Raw genomic sequence first — 27,386 nt, forward strand, 5'->3', positions numbered from 1 at the left:
TTGTGGATTAACGGGCTGTGGAAATCTAGTAAAAAGTGGAAAAGGGGAAGCCCCATAATAATGTACATGCTTTCAGAATGAGGTGCTCATCAGCAATTGCTTGTGGATGTGGTATTTAAGTGCAAAACTTTTAGCCTCATAATTTATACTGTTTAAAGGCATAGCACATAAACACACTAAATATGTTAGATATGAGTAAAAAAAACCCTAAGATTATTTCCACTGATTAAATTAGCACTGTCTTGCATCTTATAAATTAGGACCTTTCTTTATTTTAATCATTCTCTTTTTTTATGTATTACTTTATTCTTTGATTTCTTTTATTATTACTATTACTATTATTATTATTATTATTATTATTAATAATTTTCTCATGTTATATATTTGACTTGGAAAAATTACAGATTTTGCTAGTCTTTAGGTTAATTTTGCACATACATATACATTTATTATAGAGCTAGATTACACTTATAACAAAATCCTTATATATTATTTCTAAACACTCTTTTTCGGTGATTACTTTGTATCTCCGTTTATACTGCAACCACACACACAAATGATACACCATTTGAAAGGTAAACGTGTCCCCTTCAGCAAGAAAATAGCCAAACAAACCACACATCCACGATGTGATCACAAAATACAGTTTAAACATTAATTTTCATAAACCTGCAGTAAGGAAAAATGACCTGCAGGTGGCACCACACTACCCCAAAGCTGTTTACAGACATCACAAATAAATTCAAACAGATTGCACACTTCACTGCAGGTGAGTCAAATACACAAACACATGTGGAAACTGTTTTTCAATTGGAAACATGCACTGCCTATTGTACTTTTCAAGCTGCATTTGGAGCGCAGACCTGACATTGTTTGGGTTTGGAATTACTTTGCAGGATGACTAGGAAGAGGTGTATAAAAAGCAGGCCTCGGGGCAGGCCAACATGAACGAGACGTCCCAGACCTCTCTTCAGACACTATCTCATCGAACATCAAACAGGCTACAACCTCATGAACAAAGGAAACAAAGACTTGAGAACCATAGACAGGCTCAACAGAAGCATAGACAACAGATAGTGAATCAGAGTAGAACACTACTGCAAAAGCAGTGTATTGATTTAGTTCCACCTGATTACTTCCTGCGTCTACAACAAGACATCTGTGCAAGTAGGTGCCAACATTCACTTCCAAAGACATACTGTTGTGCTAGTGCAGCGCCCCAGAGTCCTGGTCGTTGCAGTATTGTCGCTCTTCCACCAGGAGGAGTGATGGTACGTCTGATGGCACTAAAAGAGTTCACCTGACCAGGTTTCACAGTCACACACTACACTTCACACTCCAGCCACCAGGGGGAGCAAAGGGTTCTATCTATTAGGCCACTCCTCACACTCGGGTAAAACTGGGGGTTGGATAGGAAGTTAGGGAGAGAAGCTGCCTGGGTGAGACCCAGAGAAGACCTGTCAGGCAGACAGGGAGAGAAGGAGGAACATCTGAGCTGCAGACAGAGGTCCCTGTCAGGGGTGGGATCCTGGCAGAGACTTAGCAAGAGATAGAACAATACGAAGCTGCGCCTGCACCTCATTGTGGCAGCATCCTAAGAAAGGACAAGAAGCGAAGTATATTGTGGAGAAGTGAGAAACGAGATCACAGCACAAGGAGATAATACCAGGGGGAGTCCTGCCTTAAGATCGGCAACATCCTTCTGAGGCGCGTAGCCGGTGGCCGGAACACCGAGGGAGTAATAGGCTCTATGCATTACTTCAAACAATGGCAGGACAGTTAATTCCAAGTTGGCTGTCCAACCTTTAACCTAATGAAGACAACAGAGGCAAATTGTGGGAGAGGGGCGTCTCTAGGGTCCCTATAAAATAGCTCCAGGCCCACCCCGTCATACGGGTCGTCCTATCCATATCATCTGGGGGACGTAGAGAGAGAATAAACGAAACATACATGACAGTTGTGAGGACTATCCCGTGGTGCTCAGCAGGGAAGTACTACAACACACAGGCGCTAGTAGGAAGGCTACTGATTTCCACATGCAAAGGGAACTCAGGATGTGCCTTCGGACCGGCCGGATTCAGCCAGCCCTGTTAGCAGTGCTCTGGATTGTGGACGCTGAAGTCTACAGTAAAAGGTAAAGAGACTGCAACCCTGTGTCCTCGTTATTTACTGCGACCTACACCATCATCATCTACCTTACTGGGAACCCTGGGGACATACTTCACCTGTGGGAAGGTACACCATCTAGCTGCCATAACATCACCCCAGTGGACCCCTAGCAGCATCGGTCATCCTGACCGAATACCACAGGTGGCGTCACAAACACTTGACAAACTACTCCTTTAATTTGGCACCCCTTAGCAGGGCTACGGACCGGGTCGGGCCACCGTGACATCCCCAGAACTGAGACAGAGGGACCCGGTACTGAGTACCCCACTGCCCTGCGCCTGGGGGTGATCCACTTGATTATTACTTCCAGACAATGAAGTTAAAATGCACAGTGTTGGGAATATGGGTAAAGTATGTCCACATTGTTCAGCAAAGCTCTATTTAGGTGAAGTCGTGTGCTGCCACCTGCAGGTTATATTTCCTTACTGCAGGTTTATGAAAATTAATGTTTAATCTGTAATTTGTGATCACATCTGGATGTGTGGTTTGTTTCGCTATTTTCTTGTTGAAGGGGGCAAGTTTACCTTTCAAATGGTGTATCATTTTTGTGTGTGGGTGCAATATCAACGGAGATACAAAGTAATCGCAAAAAAAGAGTGTTTAGAAATAATATATAAGGATAAATACCTGTCTGTGTTCATCATGTCATCAAATACATTTACATTTGACCAGCTTGCTTTTTCGTGAAGTGCCTGCGCCCCGACGACCAATGTGCGAAAATTTCACACGGGCCAACTAGTATTTATATATTCAAATTTTACCTGGCAGTACAATACTCTATTTTTTATTCTGTTCATTTTTTATCATTTTTTATCTTAAATTACAAAAATTACAAACTTAAATTACAAAACATCATTCAAGACTTGATTAAAGCATATATAGTTTTACTTACACTCACCATTCAGCAACTCTCTAGGGTAAGAATGATTCCTTCTAGTGAGAGGCTGAGGAAGCCAGCGAACAGAAGAACCTGAGCCTGGGCTCGATCCTGTAATAGAAAGTCAGATACATTTATAGTACAAAGTAACAATCAGAATGTTACATAATCATTAGCAGAGCGTGTCTTGAGGCACCTAGGCCCCAAAGCAAATCGAGGCCCCAGCCACCACAAAGAAAACAGCTAAAAACAGCTGATTGATGAGGTGCAAGTTGTCAGACCCCACTCCAATCAGATACTGATATCTTATTCCATGGAGTAGGGTCATCAACATTATAAGTCTGGTCAACCCCTTTAAAGGGAATCTGTCACCAGGTTTGTGCTACCCAGCTTTATTTAGGGGCAAACAACCTTATTCCAGCGATGTGTTACTTGTCAACAAAAAAAGACAATGGAAAAGAAGGCAGATCATGGATGGTGACCTGTCAGGAATCTACTATAGATAACCCTCATTTATGTTGGTAAGATGCTGAAGATGCTTCTAGTGCAGAAGGATACAGTTACACATGGTGCCCAAATAACAGTGCCAGACAGGTCACTAAATAACACAGTTCAATCCCTAAATTAAAAAATCAAGAAGTACCCCAAGCTTCCTTTCCATTTATACAGATTCCAAGTATGGGATGGATCGCCCCCAGGCGCAGGGCAATGGGGTACTCGGTACCGGGTCCCTCTGTCTCGGTTCTGGGGATGTCACAGTGGCCCGACCCGGTCAGTGGCCCTGCTAAGGGGCGCCCAATTAAAGGTGTAGTTTGTCAAGTGTTCGTGACGCCACCTGTGGTATTCGGTCAGGGTGACCGACGCTGCAGAGGGGTCCACTGGGGTGATGTTATAGCAGCTAGATGGTGTACCTTCCCACAGGTGAAGTATGTCGCCAGGGCTTCCCGGTAGGGTAGGTGGTGATTGTAGGTCGCAGTAAATAATGAAGACACAAGGTTTCAGTCTCTTTACCTTTTACTGAAGACTTCAGCGTCCGCAGTCCAGAGCACTGTTAACAGGGCTGGCTAAGTCTGGCCGGTCCGAAGGCACATCCAGAGTTCCCTTTGCAGGTGGAAATCAGTAGCCTTCCTACTAGCGCCTGTGTGTTGTAGTACCTCCCTGCTGAGCACCACAGGATAGTCCTCACAACTGTCGTGTATGTTTCTGATGTTCTCTCTCCGTCCCCCAGATGGTATGGCTAGGACGACCCGTATGACGGGGTAGGCCTGGAGCTATTTTATAGGGACCCTAGTGACGCCCCTCTCCCACAATTTGCCTCCGTTGTCTTCATTAGGTTAAAGGTTGGGCAGCCAACTTGGAATTAACTGTCCTGCCATTGTTTGAAGTAATGCGTAGAGCCTATTACTCCCTCGGTGTTCCGGCCACCGGCTACGCGCCTCAGAAGGATGTTGCCGATCTTAAGGCAATTACCTCCTTGTGCCGTGATCTCGTTTCTCACTTCTCCACAATATACTTCGCTTCTTGTCCTTTCTTAGGATGCTGCCGCAATGAGGTGCAGGCGCAGCTCCGTAATGTTCTATCTCTTGCTAAGTCTCTGTCAGGATGCCACCCTTGACAGGGACCTCTGTCTGCAGCTCAGATGTTCCTCCTTCTCTCCCTGTCTGCCTGACAGGTCTTCTCTGGGTCTCATCCAGGCAGCTTCTCACTCTAACTTCCTATCCAACCCCCAGTTTTACCCGAGTGTGAGGAGTGGCCTAATAGATAGAACCTTTTGCTCCCCCTGGTGGCTGGAGTGTGAAGTGTAGTGTGTGACTGTGATACCTGGTCAGGTGAACTCTTTTAGTACCATCAGACGACCATCACTCCCCCTGGTGGGAGAGTGACATTACTGCAACGACAAGGACTCTGGGGTGCTGCAGGGACAAAAGTACGGTACCGTATTTTTGGACTATAAGACGCACCGGACTATAAGATGCACCCAGGTTTTAGAGGTGGAAAATAGGGAAAAAAATATTTGAAGCCAAAAAGGTGGTAAAATATTTAATAACATAAACATACTATTATATGTGTTGTTATTATATATAATAGTATGTTATTATGTTGGAAGCTGCGGGTAGAAGATGGTGCTACGGGACCAGTGTGGTGGCTGTAAAGTACTATATGAAGACGCTGGAGGGTGAGTATAAGAATGGGGGCACAGGGCTTATATTTAAAGCACCACTCCAGCACTGCAAAATAACACTGGAGTGCTGCTTTGAGATCCCATTGGGAGAACTATAACTCCCAGCATGTCTTGCAGATCCTATGGCATGCTGGGAGTTATAGTTCATCACAGAAGTGGCAGAGTCCTTTATTGTGTGTTGTAGTGACTAACCTTTTAATTGTGGCAGCCAGCCAGCTGTGGTGAGGTAAAATGCTGGAGCATTCCATCCCATCACACCACAGAGTGCTCCCTCTTGTTGCCTGTGATGACATCAGAAGAGGGAGGGCTCTGTGCTGCCATGTGATGCTCCAGCCCGCCCTCTTCATGACATCACACAGGTCCTTGTGCTGGAGCACTCAGCATCCAGCACAGCCCCGGCAGGCAGGTATGCAGCGATCTTGTCTCCCCTGGCCCCTGCTGCTGCTGCCTCCTCCACCAGACACACAGATCTTCCCAGCTGCTGCAGGAATCCAGCACTGGGGAAACCATGTGTGTCCTTGTGAAGGAGTATTCATTTGCTGCTCCCTGCTCACTGCTCAGCTGACAGGTGGGCGGGGAAGCAGCTAATGAATATTCACTGCACTTTAATGATCGGGACCATGTGGTTTCCCCAGAGCTGATTCCTGAAGCAGGGCAGGGACATTTTTCTGCCTCCTGCCTCCCAGTGCAATCCCACTCGCTGTTGCCCCCTCCCCACGTTACATCCCTACCATAAGACGCACCCACACTTTCTTCCAAAATTTGGAGGAAAAAAGTGCGTCTTATGGTCAGAAAAGTACGGTGTTTCAGGTGCCCAAAATATAAAGGTGAGTGGAGCACCTTCAGCAACCATGTAAATCGCACACACTTAAAGGCCACATACAGCTCTGGCAAAAATTAAGAGACCACTGCAAAATTTTCAGTTTGTCTGTTTTTTCTCTTTATAGGTATATTTTTGAGTAAAATATAAATTGTTCTTTTATTCTATAAACTACCGACAACATGTCTGCAAAGTTCCAAGCAATACATTTTGTATTTATTTTCTGAAAATGAGAAATGGTAAAAATAACAAAAAAATGCATTGCTTGCAGACCTCAAATAATGCAAAAAAAAGTTCATAATCATTTAGAAACAACAATACTAATGTTTTAACTCAGGAAGAGTTCAGAAATCAATATTTTGTGCAATAACCATGATTTTTAATCACAGCTTTCATGAGTCTTGGCATGCTTTCCACCAGTCTTTCACGCTGTTTTTGGGTGACCTTATGCCACTTCAGGTACAAAAATTCAAGCAGTTCTTCTTTGTTTGATGGCTTGTGACTATCCATCTTCCTCTTAATTACATTCCAGAGGTTTTCAATGTGGTTCAGGTCTGGAGATTGGGCTGACCATGACAGGGATTTGATGTGGTGGTCCTTCATCCACATCTACCTTGATTGACCTAGCTGTGTGGCATGGCCCATTGTCCTGCTGGAAAAAACAGTTCTCAGAGTTGGAGAACATTGCCTGAGCAGAAAGAATCATCTGTTTTTCCAGGATAACCTTGTATGTGGCTTGATTCATACGTCCTTCTCAAAGATTAGCCTGCCCAATTTCAGCCTTGCTGAAGCATCCCCAGATCATCACCGATCCTCCACCAAATTTCACAGTGGGTGCAAGACACTGTGGCTTGTACGCCTCTCCAGGTCTCCGTCTAACCATTAGACGAAAAGGTGTTGGGCAAAGCTGAAAATTAGGCTCATGAGAGAGTCCAATCCTTATGGTCTTTGGCAAACTTCAGCCTGGCTCTCCTTTGCTTCTCATTGATGAAAGGCTTTTTTCTAGCCTTACATGACTTGAGTCCTGCTTCTAGGAGCCTGTTACAAACTGTTCTTGCCGTGCACTTCACCCCAGCTGCCATTTACCATTCCTTTTGTAGGTCACTTGATGTCATCCTGCGGTTGCTGAGTTACATTCGAATAAGATGACTGTCATCCCTGTCAGTGGAGAGACGTTTTCGCCCTCTGCCAGTCTGTAGCTTTGTTGTCCCCAATGTCTGCTGCTTGTTGCAATGGACTGCCGTCTTAGAAATTTTAAGGATGGAGGCAACATGACGCTCACTGTGTTCCTCTGCTAGTAAAGCCATTACTTTTCCTCACTCAAGACTTTTCTTTTCAACTCGATTCTGAACGCGGCGATACCAAATATGTGTAGGCTTGATTTTTTTTTTATTGATTTATTTTGATTGGGGCGAAAGGGGGGTGATTTAAACTTTTATATTTTTTTTATTTTTTTCACATTTTTTTTAAACTTTTTTTTTAAACTTTTGCCATGCTTCAATAGCCTCCATGGAAGGCTAGAAGCTGGCACAGCACGATCGCCTCTGCTACATAGCAGCGATCTGCTGTTCGCTGCTATGTAGTAGAAAATCAGGTGTGCTGTGAGCGCCGACCACAGGGTGGCGCTCACAGCTACCGGCGATCAGTAACCATAGAGGTCTCAAGGACCTCTATGGTTATAATGGAGAAGCATCGCCGACCTCCGATCATGTGACGGGGGTCGGCGATGCGCTCATATCCGGCCGCCCGGCCGGATGCGGTAGTTAAATGCCGCTGTCTGCGTTTGACAGCGGCATTTAACTAGTTAATAGCGGCGGGTGAATCACGATTTCACCCGCCGCTATTGCGGGCACATGTCAGCTGTTCAAAACAGCTGACATGTCCCGGCTTTGATGCGGGCTCACCGCGGAGCCCTGCATCAAAGCAGGGGAGCTGACCTCGGACGTACTATCCCGTCCGAGGTCAGTAAGGGGTTAAGTAGAATGAGGTGTACTCTGGTCGGAATTCAACTAACTCTGTAATGGAATGGCTGTCAGACATGTAGAGAAGCTGATTTTTATAAAACTGTGCAGTGGTTTCTTAATTTTTGCCAGAGCTGTATATATATATGTGTGTCCCATCCCCAGTTTGTCCTGTAATAATCTTTCTTATGAAATAAAATTTGATATTTTTTCATTATCTTGTACTTTTCCCCATCGTTTCTTCTTTTTGTGCATGCTTGAAACAAAGTTACCAACAATTTTATCTGGCCCACTTTGGGGATTTTGTGTGAAATTATGTCCAATTTGCCTTGTTTTCTGAGATTTTTTCATGTTGTTGCAATACACACAAAGGAAATAAACTTTTGTATAACAAAACATGTAATTGCAATAATTTTCTGAGAGAAATACTTAATTGTCTGGAACAATGCTTTCGGCCATGACTGTATAATTGTTTATGTATATACATACAGTATATCACAAAAGTGAGTACACCACTCACATTTTTCTAAACATTTTATTATATCTTTTCATGGGACAACACTGAAGATATGACAATTTGATACAATGTGAAGTAGTTAGTATACAGCTTCTATAACAGTGTAAATGTGGTGCGTTCTCTAAATAACCCAACACACATTAATGTCTAAACCGCTGGCAATAAAAGTGAGTACTCCTGTTCAGAACCAATATGGTTAAGTTCAGCGGACAACACAACGTGCACCACACAACGGGATAGAATGGGGAGAAGAAGGCCCTCACCATAGGGAAAAATGGATGGGGCACCTCCTGAGCTTCAATCTGTGCCTGTCCCTAAACTCCCCTAATGCCCTAAGCGGGTCCTTCTCCCCACCGCCGTCTCGCGCCTAAATGCTGTTTGCCTCCTCGCTATTCCCTGGCTAGTGCAATGGCCGGCAAAGATGCTGCCGATGGTGAACAACACAGGGAGAGGGACAACAACAAGACAGACAGTAAAAGGGGAACTTAACTTAACAACTCTCTCTGCTGCAAAGCACTGCACAGCAGAGGAAAGACACCAGGACCACAAACACCACAAAACCAGCAGATTCACCACTGCAATCAGAGAGCTCCTTACTCCAGGCCTGGTCAACATAGATTGCTCTATCACCGACAGTCAGCTGATGTGTTTTTTAAAGGATGGTGGAAGTGGTCACCACCCACATCAGCTGACTAGCAATCAAAGCAGCTGTCAGCATGGAAACTGACATTAACTCTTACTATCCCGAAAGGAAAAAAAATTACATTTAAATTATAGTGGAGCCACAGCTGCCATGAATCCAAGATGACTCATGACAACTCCCCTAAACGAAAATGGACAACTTGTGCCCAATTTGCCATTTTCCCTCTCCAGTGTCATGTGACTCACTAGTGTTACAAGGTCTCAAGTGTGAATGGGGAGCAGATATTTTAAATGTGGTGTTATTGCTCTCACACTCTCATACTGGCCATTGAAAGTTCAGTGTGGCTCTTCATGGCAAAGAACTCTCTGAGGATCTGAAAAAAAGAATTATTACTCTACATAAAGATGGTCTAGGCTATAAGATGATTGCCAACACATTGAAACTGAGCTGCAGCACGGTGGCCAAGACCATACAGAAGTTTAGCAAGACAGGTTCCGGTCAGAACTGGCCTCACCATGGTCGACCAAAGAAGTTGAGTGCACGTACTCAGCATCATATCCAGGGGATTTCTTTTGAAAATAGATGTATAAGTGCTGCCAGCATTGCTGCAGAGGTTGTAGGGGTGGGGGGGTCAGTTTGTCAGTGCTCAGACCATATGCCGCACTCTGCATCAAATTGGTCTGCATGGCTGTCATGCCAGAAGGAAGTGCTTCTAAACATATTGCACAGGAAAGACTGCAAACAGACAAAAATACTAAGGACATGGATTACTGCAACCATATCCTGTGGTCTGATGAGACAAAGAAAAGTGTATTTGGTTCAGATGGTGTCAAGTGTGTGTGGCGGCAAACAGGTGAGGAGTACAAAGATAAGTGTGTCCTGCCTACAGTCAAGAATAGTGGTAGCTGCCGGATTTGGGGAGCTACAGTTCATTGAAGGAACCATGAATGCCAACATGTACTGTGACATACTGAAGCAGAGCATGATCTCCTCCCTTTATAACAACCCCAAACACACCGCCAAGATTACCACTGTCTTGCTAAAGAAACTGAGGGTAAAAGTGCTGGCCTGGCCAAGCATGTCTCCAGATCTAAATCCTATTAAGCATCTGTGGGGCATCCTCCAACGGAAGTTGGAGGAGTGCAAGGTCTCTAACATCCACCAGCTCTGGAGGATGTGAAAGACGATTCCAGTGGGAACCTGTAAAGCTCTAGTGAACTCCATGCCTAACAGAGTGCTTGTAAATAATGGTGGCCACACAAGATATTGACATTTTGAGAAAAATGTGGCCATTTTGAAGCACTGAGGAGTGTACTCACTATTGTTGCCAACGGTTTAGACATTAATTGCTGTGTTTTGAGATATTTAGAAGGCACCAAATTTACATTGATACACAAGCTGCACACTAACTACTTTACATTGTATCAAAGGGTCAAACTTTCAGTGTTGTCCCATGAAAAGATAAAATAAAATGTTTCCAAAATTTAAGGGGTGTACTCACTTTTGTGATATACTGCTTGTATGTGTATATCATAATATATTTTGAATGATTTGCAGGATTTAAACATATATTTTTATTACGTACATCGCATTTGATTAGGATTTGCACATCTTTGTCCGGGCATACCCACCACTAGACTCATCCGTGGTGTTCCATTTTATATTTATTCATATATGTATTGGTTTTATTTATGATTGTCGAAATAAAGTTATTGAATTTTACTTGATCTCTGTATAAAGCTTCTTTTTTGGTATGTTTGTGTGTGACCATGGAGCTAAACCTCTGTAATGGCATGACTAATTGGAGGTCATACCCCATCAAAAGATACCTTCTTCGTAATTGTAATCCATACTAAAGGGATTGTCCCTTTTCAGAAAACTTTTCCTAATATGCACAATGCATTGTAAAAAACCCCCCATAAAATAGTTTTAGCTACCATCCAAGGGTCCAGCGCTATGTTTCCACCACTGCCACAGACTTCGTTACTTGACTATAGCAGTGATGTCATGTCAATCAATTATTGGGGTCATCAGCTCCGAGATTTGCTGCAGAGATTTCAATAGGACAGCACAACTACAGCCAAGTAGCATAGACCATGGCAGGAGCAAAGACCTTTCTGAGCACCGCAGGAGGGTAAGTAAAGCATAGTTGTTGTTTTTTTTTTACAACAGACTGTACATAACAGAAAAAGTTTTCTTAAATGTAATAATACTTTTAAGCTGACAGGTGTCACAGTGTTGGCAAAATAAGGTTCAGAGTTCTGAAACTGGGGTGAACTGGGCAACCACTGACAATCCATCCCTAATGGATTGTAACTTTGCCTAATTCAGAGGATGGCACTCTTGTACATGAAGGAAGGACGTTCGGTGTAGGGGTAGAGGTAGATGTGGCATTGTGACCTGTTCTACCCAGGGCCGCCATTAGGGCACTACTGCCCTGTCTGGCGTATGGGGTCCGATCAGCAGAGGGGGCCCACATCGGGCCCCATCTCCTCTGCTGATCGGGCCCCAGCGGCAGGCTTCTGTTGCTGCAGTAACTGAACCTACGTCCGAGATGCAGGTTCAGTTACTCTATTGCTGTGAGGGCCCGCACGGCAATAGTTAAATCCGCCAGCCAGTCGGAGGCTGGCAGCTGACATCAGCGAGCACGTTGCCGGTGTATGACGTCATTGTCATTCGCCGGTGAGTTCGTGCTTGAAATGATGCAGGAGTGCCTCCGGTAAGAAGAAAGGTTTTTTTTATTAATAGCGGCCCGGGGCAGAATGGAGACATGGGGGCAGGATGGGAGACAGGGGTGCAGGATGTGAGACACAAGAGCAGGATGAAGACACAGGGGCAGAATGGAGACACAGGGGCAGGATGGAGACAGGGAGCAGGATTGGAGACAGGGACCAGGAATGGAGACAGGGAGAAGGATTGGAGACAGGGCAGGATTGGAAACAGGGGGCAGGATGGGAGACAGGGAGCAGGATGGGAGACACAGGGGGCAGGATTGGAGACACAGGAGGCAGGATGGAGACACGGGGCAGGATGGAGACATGGTGTAGGATGGAGTCAGATGGAGCAGAAATATGGGGCAGGATGAAGACAGATGGGGCAGGATGGAGACACATGGTGCAGGATCATGGGGCAGGATGGAGACAGATGGTGCAGAATCATGGGGCAGGATGGAGATAGATGGGGCAGGATCATGGGGCAGATGGGGCAGGATCATGGGACAGATGGGGTAGGATCATGGGACAGATGGGGCAGGATCATGGGGTAGGATTAATTTTTTGAGGATACTGTTTTAAATGGGAGAAGCGGTCCTATTATTGTGCAGAGCAACACTGTCACCTTCTTTTCTTCATCTGGTGTAGTTTAGAATTTCGGGAAAAAATAAGTAACGTGCTCTGCATGCGGTGCTCTAGATAACTGTGTTATTTCCTGCAGAGACAAGCCCTGGCTGGAAGAAGTGATGGCGGTCTGTGCTGGATGAAGATGAAAAGCGAAGATGAAGGACTTCACCTAGAGAAGTCACTGGTGAGTCAGTGTGTTACCTGTACACTGACACTATATACTGTATACTATATACAGCGGTCCTGTGTACAATGTCACCAGTGATCACTGTATTACCTTTACACTATATACAGAGCTCCTGTGTGTAATGTCACCAGTGATCACTGTATTACCTGTACACAGACACTGGATACTAAGTACAGATCTCCTGTGTATAATGGCACTTATGGTGATATTAGTATTGTGGGTTTTTTTATTACTGATCAGTATTTTAGTATTCAGTCACTATGTGGTGGTAATATGTTGTCCGGCCATGGTGTGGCAGTATTTGTTCCTTGTATGTGCTATTATTTGGTCACTATGTGGTGGCAATATGTGGTCTGGACATGGTGCGATGGTATTTGTTCCTTGTATGTGATATTATTCAGTCACTGTGGTGGTAATATGTGGTCTGGACATGGTGTGGTGGAATTTGTTCCTTGTATGTGGTATTATAGGTCATTATGTGGTGGTAATATGGTGTCTGGTCATGGTGCGGTGGTATTTGTCCCCTGTATGTGATATTATTGGTCATTTTAAAAATTTAAAAATAAATAAAAATATACCTAAAAATTGTATTTGATATTTTAACAAATGTTTAATAGGTTAGAGTAGAGTAGGGCCGGGCCAAAAGAGTCTACCTTTTCGTGTTGGCGGTTTAAAAAATCTTTTGACTGTGGACAGTTTGAGGGGTGGAGGAGGGGCTGGGGTGGAGCCTGGGCGGAGTCTTAAGGGGGCCCCGAAAATTTTGCCAATATGGGGCCCTGAAATTCCTAGTGGCAGCCGTAGTTCTACCAATAGAGCAAAGGGATTTCTACACCAAGAAAATGGTTTTCATGCTTGACACATGGGCAGAACACACTATGCCGGATTGTGGCCTCTCAGGGACACAGATCAGTATACCGTAGGACAGGCTGCAAGCTGACAGTCACTTTGGTAAGAAAGGACCATTCCCAATGGTTGTGCCTCTACTATTACTTCCAGTGCATTAGTGGACGATATGGCCCATATTAAAAGAATATTACTATTAAAGATCTGATAGTTGGGAGCCCCGTTGGAGATTTTGCATTGGGGCCCACAAGCTTCAAGTTACACCACCTGGACAATACCCTACAGTTGTAGAATCTGACACTTACACTGAGGGACCTAGGAGTAGAATCTATGTTATAAAGCAGCTAGATTATAGAGGACCTACGTTGTAAATTAACAACATTATAAATCAGCTCCATCATAGAGGGCCTCAGCTAAAAGGAGCTACAATAAAAAACAACATTATAAATGAATGATGTTATTAACGACCTACTTTGTAAAACACCTACAACATAAAGGAACTACATAATAAAAGAACTATGTTATAAATGAGCTTCATTACTAAGGCCCTACATTAGAAAGGAGTGACATTATAGCTCGTAGCTGACCTATGCTATAAAGGGCCTATGTTTTAAAGAAGCAACCTTATAATAGTGCTGTTATATAAGAGCTGTGCAATGAAGGAGAAGCATTGTAAAGGATGTATGGTTTATAAAAGCTCCATTATATGACCTACAATAAAAAGGACCTTTATTACAAAGGAGCTAGCTAAAACAAGTGCATTACTGTTAGGGCTAGCGGAACGCATCAAATAATTAGAAAGATAGAGTAAGGTGCGTTCGCAGCCCGGGGTCCACCATGCAGAGATGGAACCTCCTGCTAAGTAATGACGGACTATATGGCAGTACAATATGGATTCACACACGGGTTAACTTCACCCAGTATGAAGAAAGCGAACCCTGTTGCATCACAGGGCCGTGGTACCGCACAAAGAGCGCAAGCAAGGAGTCATAGAACTCTACCCCTAGACTAGAGTACAACTAGACCTCTTGCGCTCGACACCGCAACTGGGGTGTCAGCGTAACCAAAATAATAATTTAGATGCACGGGAGTGCGTGCGGTGCCGCTCTGGTGGACGCCACTAACCACCCAGGCTTGGGTAACGAAAGCGCTGTGAAAGCGCACGGCGCCGCACTAGCGGTCACAGCAATCTGACGCTGTATTGTGTGTCACGTGCTGATGGCTAAGTCGGGCGCTAGATGGCAATCATCCACCTTACATGAGCAGTCATACACAAGGGAGGGGATAATTAATGAACGACTTTCACACATCAACACACACACGTTTACAAGTGTACACTAGCGCATGGCCGTGCGGTCAAGCGAACCTTTTATAGCTGCAGCATGTACAGGACCTTCCCAGAAGGACCAATGGGAGGCTGCCACAGAAGTTGAGCACCTTCAGAACCTTCCTGGAGGACCAATGGGAACTGCTGCAGTATCTGAGCATGTGACCCTCGATCTCCAACGGGAGATCTTACACTGGGCATGCTCAGAAGGGGAAAAGCAGGACTTAGTCCCAAAAGCATCTGCTCGCCGCTGCCCAGCACTGGCTTCAATGGCAGAAGCTGGAAAAGCAGCAGTAACCCTATGCACAGAGTGAGACTGAGCAAGACGCTGGGACAGATGTCTCCGCTGAGCAGACTCCACTGCTGCTGGAGAAGAATGGGAGACCGCAGTGGAGATGGTTCGAGATTCCCCCTGTGCAGAGGTGGGAACTTGACACCTAACATTACCCCCCCTAGGGCTCCCCCCTCCTTGGACCTCGCTACGCTCGAAGGCAGCAATGAGCTGTGGAGCTCGAATGTGCTCAGCAGGCTCCCAGGACCTGTCCTCTGGACCATAACCCTTGCAATCCACCAAATAAAATTTTTTGCCACATACCACCTTGCACCCCAAAATAGCGTTCACCTCGTAATCGTCCGTAGACGAACCCGATGTCCCGGCAGATGACTCGGAAATCCGGGACATGTATACAGGCTTCAAGAGGGACACATGAAAGGTGTCGGTGATACGTAGGCGTGGAGGAAGGGCCAGACGGTAGACTACAGGGTTAACCTGTTCGAGGACCTTGAAGGGACCCAAGTAGTGAGGTGCAAACTTAGTGGACTCAACTCGCAGCCTGATGTTACGGGCGGAGAGCTAAGGAGCAAAGATCAGAGCGGGGCGCCGATGTGCATCGGCGGAGGTCCTCATTCTCTCCTTGGAGGCCCGAATAGCATCCTGAGTGCGGTCCCAAATGTCCCGTGCCTCCAAAGCCCAGTCTGCCACCCTGGAGTCGGTGGAAGACACGGGCATGGGCACAGGGATACGCGGATGCTGGCCGTAATTAAGGAGGAATGGAGTCTGACCGGTGGAGTCGGCTATGGCGTTGTTAAGCGCAAACTCCGCCCACGGTAGCAAGGATGCCCAGTCATCCTGCCTGGCAGAAACAAAATGTCGTAAATATGTGACCAGGGTCTGGTTGGCCCTCTCAACCAACCCATTCGTCTCGGGATGATATGCCGAGGAGAGATTCAACTCAATACTGAGTAGACGAGAAAGCTCTCTCCAGAATCAAGACGCAAACTGGGGACCCCGGTCACTGACAATTTTGTCCGGCATACCGTGTAGGCGAAATATATGCTTGATGAACAACGCTGCCAGAGCCCGTGCAGAAGGTAGCCGTGGAAGAGGCACCAAGTGCACCATTTTGGAAAAATGGTCGGTGATCACCCAGATAATGGTGCAGCTACGAGACTTGGGTAAGCCCACCACAAAATCCATCCTAACCATCTCCCAGGGACTGTCCGCCACCGGCAGGGGGTAAAGCAACCCAGCTGGCTGCTGCCAAGGAGACTTGTTCTTGGCGCAAGAGACACACGCCCGAACATAGTCTGCGACATCACGAGCCATATGCGGCCACCAGTATGACTTCGCCAGTAGCACAGATTTCCTTTTGGACCCGAAATGTCCACCCGACCTGGATGAGTGAGCCCAAGAGAGAACCTCTGGACGCAGGCTGGATGGTACAAAAGTCTTGCCCGGAGGCACAGACTCTAACGAAACCGGGGCCACAGTTCTCAGGCTCTCGGTGGGGACAATAAGCCGAGGCTCCTCTTCCTCCTCCTCAGATGATACAACGGAGCGAGAGAGAGCGTCGGCACGAATGTTCTTCTCCCCGGAAAGAAAATGGAGAATGAAATGAAACCGGGAGAAGAACAAGGACCATCTGGCCTGGCGAGAATTTAACCGCTGGGCTGTCTGCAGGTACACCAAATTCTTGTGGTCTGTGAAGACTTGGAAGGGAAAATGAGCCCCCTCCAAGAGATGTCTCCACTCTGAGAAGGCCAACTTCATGGCTAGCAACTTCCTGTCCCAGATGGAATAATTCCTCTCCGCTGGTGAGAAGGTCTTAGAAAAGAAGAAGCAAGGATGCTTCCGACCTTGAGCATCCTTTTGGAAAAGGACTGCTCCAGCACCAACAGATGTGGCATCCACCTCCATTATAAATGGCTTATCTACATCGGGGCGATGTAGGATGGGAGCGCTAGCGAAGTGTGACTTAATGGAGTGAAAGGCCTTGGAGACCTCCTCAGACCACAATTTGGGATTTGTTCCCTTCTTGGTGAGGGCAACCAAGGGAGCTACCAAAGTTGAGAAGTGTTGAATGAACTAGTGATAGTAATTAATGAACCCCATAAAGCGCTGCACCGCTTTAAGAGAATGGGGTTCCTGCCAGTCCGTCACAGCCTGTAGTTTGGCAGGATCCATAGCCAATCCCTGGGCGGAGATAATATAGCCCAGGAAAGGTAAGGACTCCTGCTCAAACACACATTTCTCCAACTTTGCGTAGAGGGAATTTGCCCGTAAGATGTCGAAGACTCTGCAATCATCTCTCCGGTGGGAGTCAATATCTGGAGAGTAGATGAGAATATCATCCAGATAGACTACGACCGAGGTGGAGAGCATATCCCGGAAGATGTCGTTCACAAAGTCTTGGAAAATGGCTGGGGCATTACAGAGCCCGAAGGGCATCACCAGATATTCATAGCGCCCATCCCTGGTGTTAAAAGCCGTCTTCCATTTGTCCCTCTCATGGATGCGAATCAGGTTGTAAGCACCCCGCAGATCTAATTTTGTAAATACCCTTGCTCCCCGAAGCCTATCAAAGAGCTCAGATATCAGAGGCAGAGGATACTTATTCTTAATGGTGATGGCATTAAGACCCCTGTAATCTATACATGGACGTAGTTCTCCGTTCTTCTTCTGCACGAAGAAGAACCCAGCTCCTACAGGTGACACTGACTTCCTAATGAATCCTCTTGCCAGATTTTCCTGGATGTACTGAGACATTGCCTCCGTCTCCGGGAGAGATAATGGATAAACTCGACCCCGGGGAGGCTCAGCACCAGGCAAGAGATCAATAGGACAGTCATAGGGGTGGTGAGGCGGAAGGGTCTCCGCAGCCCTTTTGGAGAACACGTCCGCATAGGGTCAATATTGCTTGGGGAGAGAGGATAGATCTGCTGGTACCTCAGTAGTAGCAACGTGAACGCTTTCCCTCTGACATCTACCCCCACAAGTTTCACCCCATCCCAAAAGTGTGGACCACTCAATATGAGGAGAGTGGTACCGTAGCCAAGGTATCCCTAACAGGACCTCATCAATTCCGTCAGGAATGACGAGCAGAGATATAATTTCCTGATGAGATGGCGACATGGACAGAGAAAATGGGATGGTCTGGTGTGTTATCTGTGAGGGCAGTGTCGACCCATTTACCACTCGTACAGTTACTGGTTGAGCTAACATTACCAGGGGAATTGCGTGACATTGGGCGAAGGCAGAAGACATAAAATTGCCCTCCGCCCCAGAATCCACGCAGTGCTCTACCGAGTGGGAAGATGAGCCTATAGTAATTGTCCCCTTAAAGGACAATTTGGAGGCAAACGTCGCCGTGTCTAGTGTACCTCCACCTACTACCACTAGATGCTGACGTTTCCACGACCACTGGGGACATCTGGTGGCAAGATGTCCTGACTGCTGGCAAACATGAAAAACCTGGAGTGCACGAGCGGCCCAGGACTTAGATCCTGCTCGTGACACTACCATAGCCTCATGTGACTCAGGGGCCTGGACTGGAGATTCCAAAGGTTTGGTGAAGGTGGGAGCCAACCGAAACCTCTGCCTACACTGGGCTCACTCTAACCTCCGCTCGTGAAAACGGAGGTCAATGCGAGTGGACACAGATATTAACTCTTCCAGTGTGGCGGGAATCTCCCTGTTGTGAATTCCGCTCTTGGGCTCCCTCCGGTGGTTGTAAGTAGCACTTTTGTGAATTCTGCTCTTGGGCTCCCTCCTGTGGTTTTGAGTGGTATAGCTGCTTCTTGGATTTAGCATCAGCAGCTGCCTCCACTGATCGTTTTCTGGCTCGGCTATTTTAGTCTGGCCTTATCCCTCAATCAATGCCAGTTGTCAATTGTTCCTGCTTGGAGTCACTGCTCTTTTGGATTTCCCTGACACTCTGACCAGTTCTGCAAAGATAAGTCCTTGCTTGTCCTTTTGCAGTCCACTTGTTGTGGACTTAATTGTTCAGCACATTCTATGTTTTGCTTATTTGTCCAGCTTATCAGTATGGATCTATTCAGCTAAGCTGGAAGCTCTGGGCAGCAGATTTTGCCCTCCACACCTTTAGTCAAGTGTGGAGATTTTTGCATTTCTCTGCGGTGGACTTTTTCTAGTTTTTATTACTGACCGCACAGTGTTCTTTCCTGTACTATCTATCTAGCTAGAAGTGGCCTCCTTTGCTAGATCTTGTTTCATACTACGTATGTCCTTTCCTTCTCCTCTCAAAGTCATTATTAGTGGGGGGCTGTCTATCCTTTGGGGATTTTCTCTGAGGCAAGATAGCTTTCCTGTTTCTACCTTTAGGGGTAGCTAGTTCTCCGGCTGTGACGAGGTGTCCTGGGAGTGACAGGAACATCCCACGGCTACTGCTAGTGTTGTGCTAAGATCAGGAACTGCGGTCTGTATAGTTACCACCTGCTCAGAGCTAGTCGCATGTCGCTCCTAAATCACCAGTCCATAACATCTCCCTAGTGGCCAGAGCATCCTTCACGTGGTCAGCCAGCCCCCTCCAAAATATCGGAATAAGGGCTTTATGCGACCACTCCAGCTCAGATGCTAGGGTGAGAAAGTGGACGTCAAAATGGCTGACCAAGGACGAGCCCTGAGTCAATGCCAACAGTTGGAGCGCCGTATCATGGGTGACTCAAGGTCCCAAAAAGACCTGTTTCAGAGTGCTCAGGAACAACGGAGCACTCTGCACCACAAGATCGCCACGCTCCCACAGCGGCGTAGCCCACTCCAACGCCCTGTCCGACAGGAGAGACACAATAAATCCCACCTTAGCCCGCTCTGTGGGGAAACGTGTGGCCAGAAGCTCGAGATGTATAGAGCCCTGGCTCACGAAACCCCTACAAGGATTGCTGTTTGTCTGTTATAACTAGCCAGACCCTGGCGCTAGTGTAATGTTAGGGATAGCGGAATGCACCAAATAATTAAAAAGATAGAGTAAGGTGCGTTCGCAGCCCGGGGTCCACCGTGCAGAGATGGAACCTTCTGCTAAGTAATGACGGACTATATGGCGGTACAATATGGATTCACACACGGGTTAACTTCCCCAGTATGAAGAAAGCGAACCCTGTTGCGTCACAGGGCCGCGGTACCGCACAAAGAGCGCAAGCAAGGAGTCATAGAACTCTACTCCTAGACTCGGGATTAGAGTACAACTAGACCTCTTGCGCTCGACACCGCAACTGGGGTGTTAGCGTAACCAAAATAATAATTTAGATGCACGGGAGTGCGTGCAGTGCCACTCTGGCGGACGCCACTAACCACCCAGGCTTGGGTAACGAAAGCGCTGTGAAAGCGCACGGCACTGCACTGGCGGTCACAGCAATCTGACACTGTATTTTGTGTCACGTGCTGATGGCTAAGTCGGGCGCTAGATAGCAATCATCCACCTTACGCGAGCAGTCATACACAAGGGAGGGGATAATTAGTGAACAACTTTCACACATCAACACAAACACGTTTACAAGTGTACACTAGCGCATGGCCGTGCAGTCATGCGAACCTTTTATAGCTGAAGCATGTACAGGACCTTCCCAGAAGGACCAATGGGAGGCTACCACAGAGCCTGAGCACCTTCAGGACCTTCCTGGAGGACCAATGGGAACTGCTGCAGTATCTGAGCATGTGACCCTCGATCTCCAATGGGAGATTTTGCACTGGGCATGCTCAGAAGGGGAAAAGCAGGACTTGGTCCCAAAAGCGTCTGCTCGCCGCTGCCCAGCACTGGCTTCAATGACAGAAGCTGGAAAAGCAGCAGTAACCCTATGCACAGAGTGAGACTGAGCAAGACACTGGGACCAATGTCTCTGCTGAGCAGGCTCCACTGTGGCTGGAGAAGAATAGGAGACTGCAGTGGAGATGGTTTGAGATTCCCCCTGTGCAGAGGTGGGAACTCAACACCTAACAATTACATTATAAATTAGTTATGTTATAAAGCAGTTATATTGAGTAGTGGTGAACTAACGAGCTGGTATAAGGTGTTATCTGAGCATGCTCAGGTGCTAACCGAGTGACTTTGATATGCTTGAATAATATATCTGAGCCTCCGCTCCTTCATGTCTGTTCGACAGCAGCAACACATGCAGGGATTGCCTAACAGGCCATGCCTGTATGTGTTTCATCTAACAGCAGCCAGACATGCAGCTGAGGGGACTTGAACATATTTTTCGAGCATATCGAAGTCACTCGGTTAGCACCTGAGCATGCTCAGATAACACTTTATACCAGCTCGTTTGCTCATCAGTAATATTGAGTATTTGTTTCGATAAATTATTATAAATAAATTAAAAAAATGAAAAAGCAAGAGAACAATTCTGTGATGGAAAATATATAATAACTGGTTATTAAAGCATTTATTCCCCACAAAGTAAAAAATATAATTTATATACTTCATTTACATACACTACTATTTAATTTGTAAGTATATACAAACATTAAAAGCAGTATTAGAAAACTGTCTATCTGATTAGATAAGTGCTCAACGTAATTGTTATAGGGCTGGCACTCAGACGTGCTAATATCTCCTGCTTCCAATCATAGGAGCTCTATTAAAGGGGTTGTCTGGTTTCAGGGGAAAAGTCTGTAGTCACTTATAATGACTGCAGACTGCTGAACGGTAACAATGTGCGATGCCCCGATGTCACGACTCTCCTGTATTCTCATGCTGGTGGGAGACCACGTGACCTCACGTATGTGATTTGCATGCCGGCGGTCACGTGCTGACTAGACTCCTGCGCTTCTCTCAGTTCTCTTCTATTGAGAGACCGTCACGATTCTGCATCCTGCTGGCACAGAGCGTGACTGCAGACTTTTCTTCTGAGACCACATATCCCCCTTCGATCTGTAAGCAGCCATAAGCCCCTCTGTGGCAGCAGCAGGCAGCCTGAATTACATCCTTTAGGTGTAAGAGAAGATGTGCAGCCATTATGCTCCATGTCTATGGTAGCAAGGGATTAGACATTAACTCTTACGCCTCCGACCAGATTCATGTATTCACGCATTGGACCGACATAAAGCACAGTCCTAGAATATGATTATTAGTCACTGCATAAACCAGTATGACATCTGCTGCATATTACAAGGTCATCCACAGTCACTGACGGCAGAAGCCATATACACGTGATATAAAAACATTAGTCATACATTTATAATACGATATTAAATAAAACCTAAAGCATGTGATACAGAGCCGCATCGCTGCATAGACTTCTGACACCTGGCATAAAGTCAAATCTTCTGCAGCGGCTCTCAGGCTATGATGGAGAATGGCAGTATATGCCCCATGCATGGTGATGCGGACTAACGCGACCAGCACCTGGAGCCGGCACATGGTGCAGTGCATGCAGCGACATCGTGTGATCCCCATATAACATATGTGATCACTGTATGAAGGAGACAGGCTGTTACATAACGGTGCCTCGTATGATGAGCAATGGAGAAATCAGAGATGTGAGATGCATGACGCTACGGTGAGACCCATGATCCAGAACATCATCACCTGTCATCTGCTGGGCTCTGGCTGAGCTCTGACCGTCCACATCCTCCATACTGCGGCTGTGTGACTGAGGATGGGAGATGCAGCGGGGACTGGGGATTTACAGCACGATGATGATGCAGTGTGATGTGGCCGACTAATGCATACACAATGGATAGACAGACAGCAGGGGGTTAGGATGGAGCGACACAAGTGCAGGGAAGACAAATGATGACACACAGCATCTAATAGACTCAGTAAAAAAAAAAAGACTGGGGGAAAAGAGAGCAGATGTAGGGAGGAGTCATGGATCTGGGAGGCTGCGAGACGCAGGTGATGAATGCTGCCTCTCACTCTATGCAAATTGCTTCCAGAGATGAAGAGGACTTGGGCTCTATAGCGCCACCTATTGGAAGCAGCGATTCTATAAGTCACTATCGACCCTTTAACGAGTCTTGCAATATGACTTAGGATAAAAGCCAAATCAGAATCTCAATTTGCAGACACTGTATTCCGGGCGCATTGTAAAGTATGAGAACTGATTTTGTTGTGACATACATAGAGTGACATTCCGGCTCTAACATGCCAAGGTAAGGAGGCTAAGGGTGAGTGTCCACGGTAAGTAAACGCTGCGTGATTGATGCTGCAGCGTCAAACACGCAGCGTCCAGATGTTCCAGCATAGTGGAGGGGATTTTGTGAAATCCCGTGTCCACTATGCGTGGAAACCCGCACGCGGCGGCCCTGCGACTCCGGACATGCTGCGCGTCTTTTCAGATCGCAGCATGTCCGTGCTACCTGCGGCGACGCTGCGTCGCCGCAGGTAATATCACAGGGCCCTATGGCGAGGGGTGCGATGATCCCGGATGTGTACAGTACACATCCGGCATGATCGCGTCCCAGAAAGGGGGCGGGGCTTAGCGCCGAGCGGGTTCGCCGCAGCGGCGATACCGCCGGCCATCCTGAGCGTGGACACGCAGCCTTATTCGCCATGCAATGCTCCTCTGGGATTGTTGCTTCCAACAGGTGGCGCTATAGAGTTCAAGTCCTATTGCATTCTGAAGAGACGATTTGCCTATTAAATTTCCCAGAGGAGCATTAATAATGGAAAGGTTCTGTGATAGGGCCAAAACGTTGACACATGGGCTGATAAAGTCCACACTTTTTACTTATTAATAGAGGGCTGTTTATTTTTTTATTTATATATCTGACGGATTATGGGATTATTGGTCCCGGAGGCTAGTACTGAGTTTTTTGGATTTTTTTGCATTTTATTGCATGTTGTGCTGCTTCATTTTTCTCTATTTATATTGAATTCTGGAAGCATGCATACTTTTTTGATTAACTGATTGCAGCCATTTTGTCTGATTTTCTTAATTGCTGGTGGACCATGGATATAGCTTCATATATGCTCGATGTGTTTATTTATACCAGGGAGGATGAGGAGCAGATCTTTGGAGCAGTGGAGGGAGATGCAACCTTTCTGGGTACTCCATCTTCATGGGATAATACATGGGATATATACAAATATGAGGATGAAAAAGAAAGACTGACTACATTGCAGTAGCATTTAACCCCTTCATGACATACGCCGTACTAGTACAGCGCATGCCGTGTCTCCCCCTTGATGTGGGCTCCAGCGCTAAACCCACATCTTTTCTGGCACGTCAGCTGTTTTGAGCAGCTGACATGTACCCAGAACAGCCACGGTTGGAATCGAGATCCACCCGCGGCTATTAACCCATTAAAGGTTTGATTGACCCTTTCCTTACCCGCTGGCTGCATGCTGGCAGCAATGTTGGATTGAAGTTCATTCTCTGTTCTCCGGAGCACACGCCTGCGCAAGGCAATATTGCCTTGCAATGGCGTGTACTCCGGAGGACACAGCATGAACTTCAAGCCAATATTGCGGCAAGCATGCAGTCAGCGGGTAAGGAAAGGGTGAATCAAACACCCGAAAACCCCGCCCATATGACCCAAAACCGGTCCCGCCAAATTCAGGTGACAGGTTCCCTTTAAGTGCCACTGTCAAACTCTGACAGCGGCATTTAACATGCGCTTCCCGCAATCACGTTGGAAATTCACCCATCGGTGACCCCCTGTCACGTGATCGCGGGTCACAAATATGTTGGCATGACAACCAGAGGTGTCCTGCAGACCGCTATGGTTATCAATGCTGGACTGCTATGAGTGCCCCCCAGTGGTCGGCGCTCATAGCAAGTAAGTAAATCTGCTACATACAGCCGATTTGATCATCGCCTGTATGTAGCATAGTCGATTGGGTTAGGTCAGCTTCTAGTCTCCCATGAAGACTATTGAAGCATGCAAAAAGTAAAAAAAAAGTTTAAAAAAAAAATTAAATATAAAAGTTCAAATCATCCCCCTTTTGCCCCATTCAAAATATAAAATGAAAAAAATCAAACATACACATATTTTGTATCGCCGCTTTCAGAATTGCCCGATCTATCAATGTAAAAAATGTCATTAACGGGCGAGCAAAAGATCGTATCTACACTAAAATAGTATCATTAAAAACGTCAGCTTGGCACGCAAAAAATAAGCCCTCACCCGACCAGAGATCACAAAAAATGGAGACGCTACGGGTATTGGAAAATGATGCAATATTTTCTTTTTTTTCTGAAAATCTTTATATTTTTTTCATCACTTAAATAAAAAAGAACCTAGGCATGTTTGGTGTCTATGAACTCCTAATCACCTGGAGAATCCTAATGGCAGGTCAGTTTTAGAATTTGGTGAACGTGGTAAAAAAAGATTAAAAAAAAACCCTTTGTGGAATAGTACGTTTTTTGCAATTTCACCGCACTTGAAAATTTTTTCCCATTTTTGAGTACATGATATGATAAAACCAATGGTGTAGTTCAAAAGTAGAACTTGTCCCACAAAAACAAGCCCTCATATAGCCATATTGATGAAAAAATAAAAAAAATAAAAATGTTCTGGCTCTGGGAACAAGGGGAGCAACAAACAGAAACGCAAAAACGAAAAAAGGGCTCCGTCTCAAAGGGGTTAATAACACTTTGTCAATATTATAAAGTGAGGAAAAATTATTCCAGGGTGTATGCAATCAATTGTGAGTTCAATCCTTTTTTTTTTTTTTTAACGTTCAAGTGACTGCACATGCTTTTACACAATATGCAATGGACATTATGAAAAATGTATATGAAAATTTAAAGAGACAAAGTCCGAATATTCAAGGAAAAAGAACTGGAATGTATTCACAAACTTATTACTTTTAAAACCAATGGTTTGAATGTGGAATTTAAAATCAATGCCATTTTATAGATGGGTATGCATGCCTTTACCTGTAAGGGGGCCGACGAGACCATGGGTACCTGCGTGCCGGGTCCAGAACTGAAAGGGCTGCATCCTCTGTTTCCGGGGGGAAGCTTTAGAGAGGCGGACCTTCCACTGTTCACAAGGGGAAGCCAGAGCAGAGCCGACCCGGGTGTTGCAGCAGCCACAGAAAATAGTGCTCCGGTCGAGAGCACCAGCACCAAGCATATCAGCATTGCCCACTGCCAACAGCGGGGACCAGGGAGAGCAGGTTGTTCGGTGTGTGTCCAGTGACCACCAGAGAGAACCAGGTGCCGTACACTACGTGACCATGAGTACTTCACACGCGCTACCCTAAGAGAGACCACACACGGGACTGACACTTGTGTCCTGACGTGGGCAGAGAATAGTTGTCCTGACCCTTGTTACCTGACTACCCCAGTTAAGATAGTTAAGGAGCCACGTTGGGCTCGTACAGGACTATGGCCCGTGCTTTTCTTAGCCACATCAGTATATGGACAAGGAGCAGTGGAAGGTACTGGAGACAGACCACTACCGTCAGAAGACGAGCCAACGACTATAGTACCATCCTGGAAAAGGCACTGCGCCCGCCATTGCTGGCGCTATTGAGTTTGCAGCAGGAGCAGCAATGTTATGACTTCCTGATACGCTTGCTACCTAAAGGCTGAGTCACACATAACGATATCGTAAACGATACCGTTGCAACGTCACGCTTTTGGTGACGTAGCAACGATCCTGCTAACGATCTCGTTATGTGTGACAGCGACCAACGATCAGGCCCCTGCTGGGAGATCGTTGGTCGATGGGAATGATCAGGACCATTTTTTGGTCGCTGATCACCCGCTGTCATCGCTGGATCGGCGTGTGTGACGCCGATCCAGCGATGTGTTCACTTGTAACCAGGGTAAATATCGGGTTACTAAGCGCAGGGCCGCGCTTAGTGACCCGATATTTACCCTGGTTACCATTGTAAAAGTTAAAAAAAAAACAGTACATACTCACATTCTGATGTCTGTCACGTCCCCCGGCGTCGACAGGGTTAAAACTGCTTTTGGCAGGAGCGCTGCTAATGCACGCGCTGCTGCCGAGAGCTTCCCTGCACTGACTGTGTCAGCCCGGCCGTAAAGCAGAGCACAGCGGTGATGTCACCGCTGTTACTGCCAGCGCTGACACATTCAGTGCACGCCGGTGGACGCCGGTGAGGGACGTGACAGACATCAGAATGTGAGTATGTAGTGTTCTTTTTTTTTTTTTACTTTTACAATGGTAACCAGGGTAAATATTGGGTTACTAAGCGCGGCCCTGCACTTAGTAACCCGATGTTTACCCTGGTTACCCGGGTGCTGCAGGGGGACTTCGGCATCGTTGAAGACAGTTTCAACGATGACGAAGTCGTTCCCCTGATCGTT

General features: G+C 46.3%; 1 protein-coding gene across 6 annotated transcripts in view; it reads right to left on the reverse strand.

Moving 5' to 3' along the window:
- The window catches only part of CCDC136 (coiled-coil domain containing 136), an 88,273-nt gene extending 65,238 nt beyond the window's left edge, over positions 1 to 23,035 (reverse strand). For 3 of the 6 annotated variants that reach the window (XM_077264391.1, XM_077264389.1, XM_077264393.1), the window contains exons 1-2: positions 22,688 to 23,011; positions 3,062 to 3,157 (exon numbers count right to left, since the gene is read on the reverse strand). In XM_077264391.1, coding sequence (XP_077120506.1) covers positions 3,062 to 3,157; positions 22,688 to 22,736 — 145 coding nt within the window. In that variant the 5' untranslated portion in view covers positions 22,737 to 23,011. Of the gene's footprint in view, positions 1 to 3,061; positions 3,158 to 22,687 lie in introns of all 6 variants that reach the window. The other 3 variants (XM_077264395.1, XM_077264390.1, XM_077264394.1) reach the window with 2 other exon arrangements.
- Positions 23,036 to 27,386: the final 4,351 nt, after the last annotated feature.

The sequence above is a fragment of the Ranitomeya variabilis genome, chromosome 5 (assembly GCF_051348905.1).
Source record: "Ranitomeya variabilis isolate aRanVar5 chromosome 5, aRanVar5.hap1, whole genome shotgun sequence".
NCBI lineage: Eukaryota > Metazoa > Chordata > Amphibia > Anura > Dendrobatidae > Ranitomeya > Ranitomeya variabilis.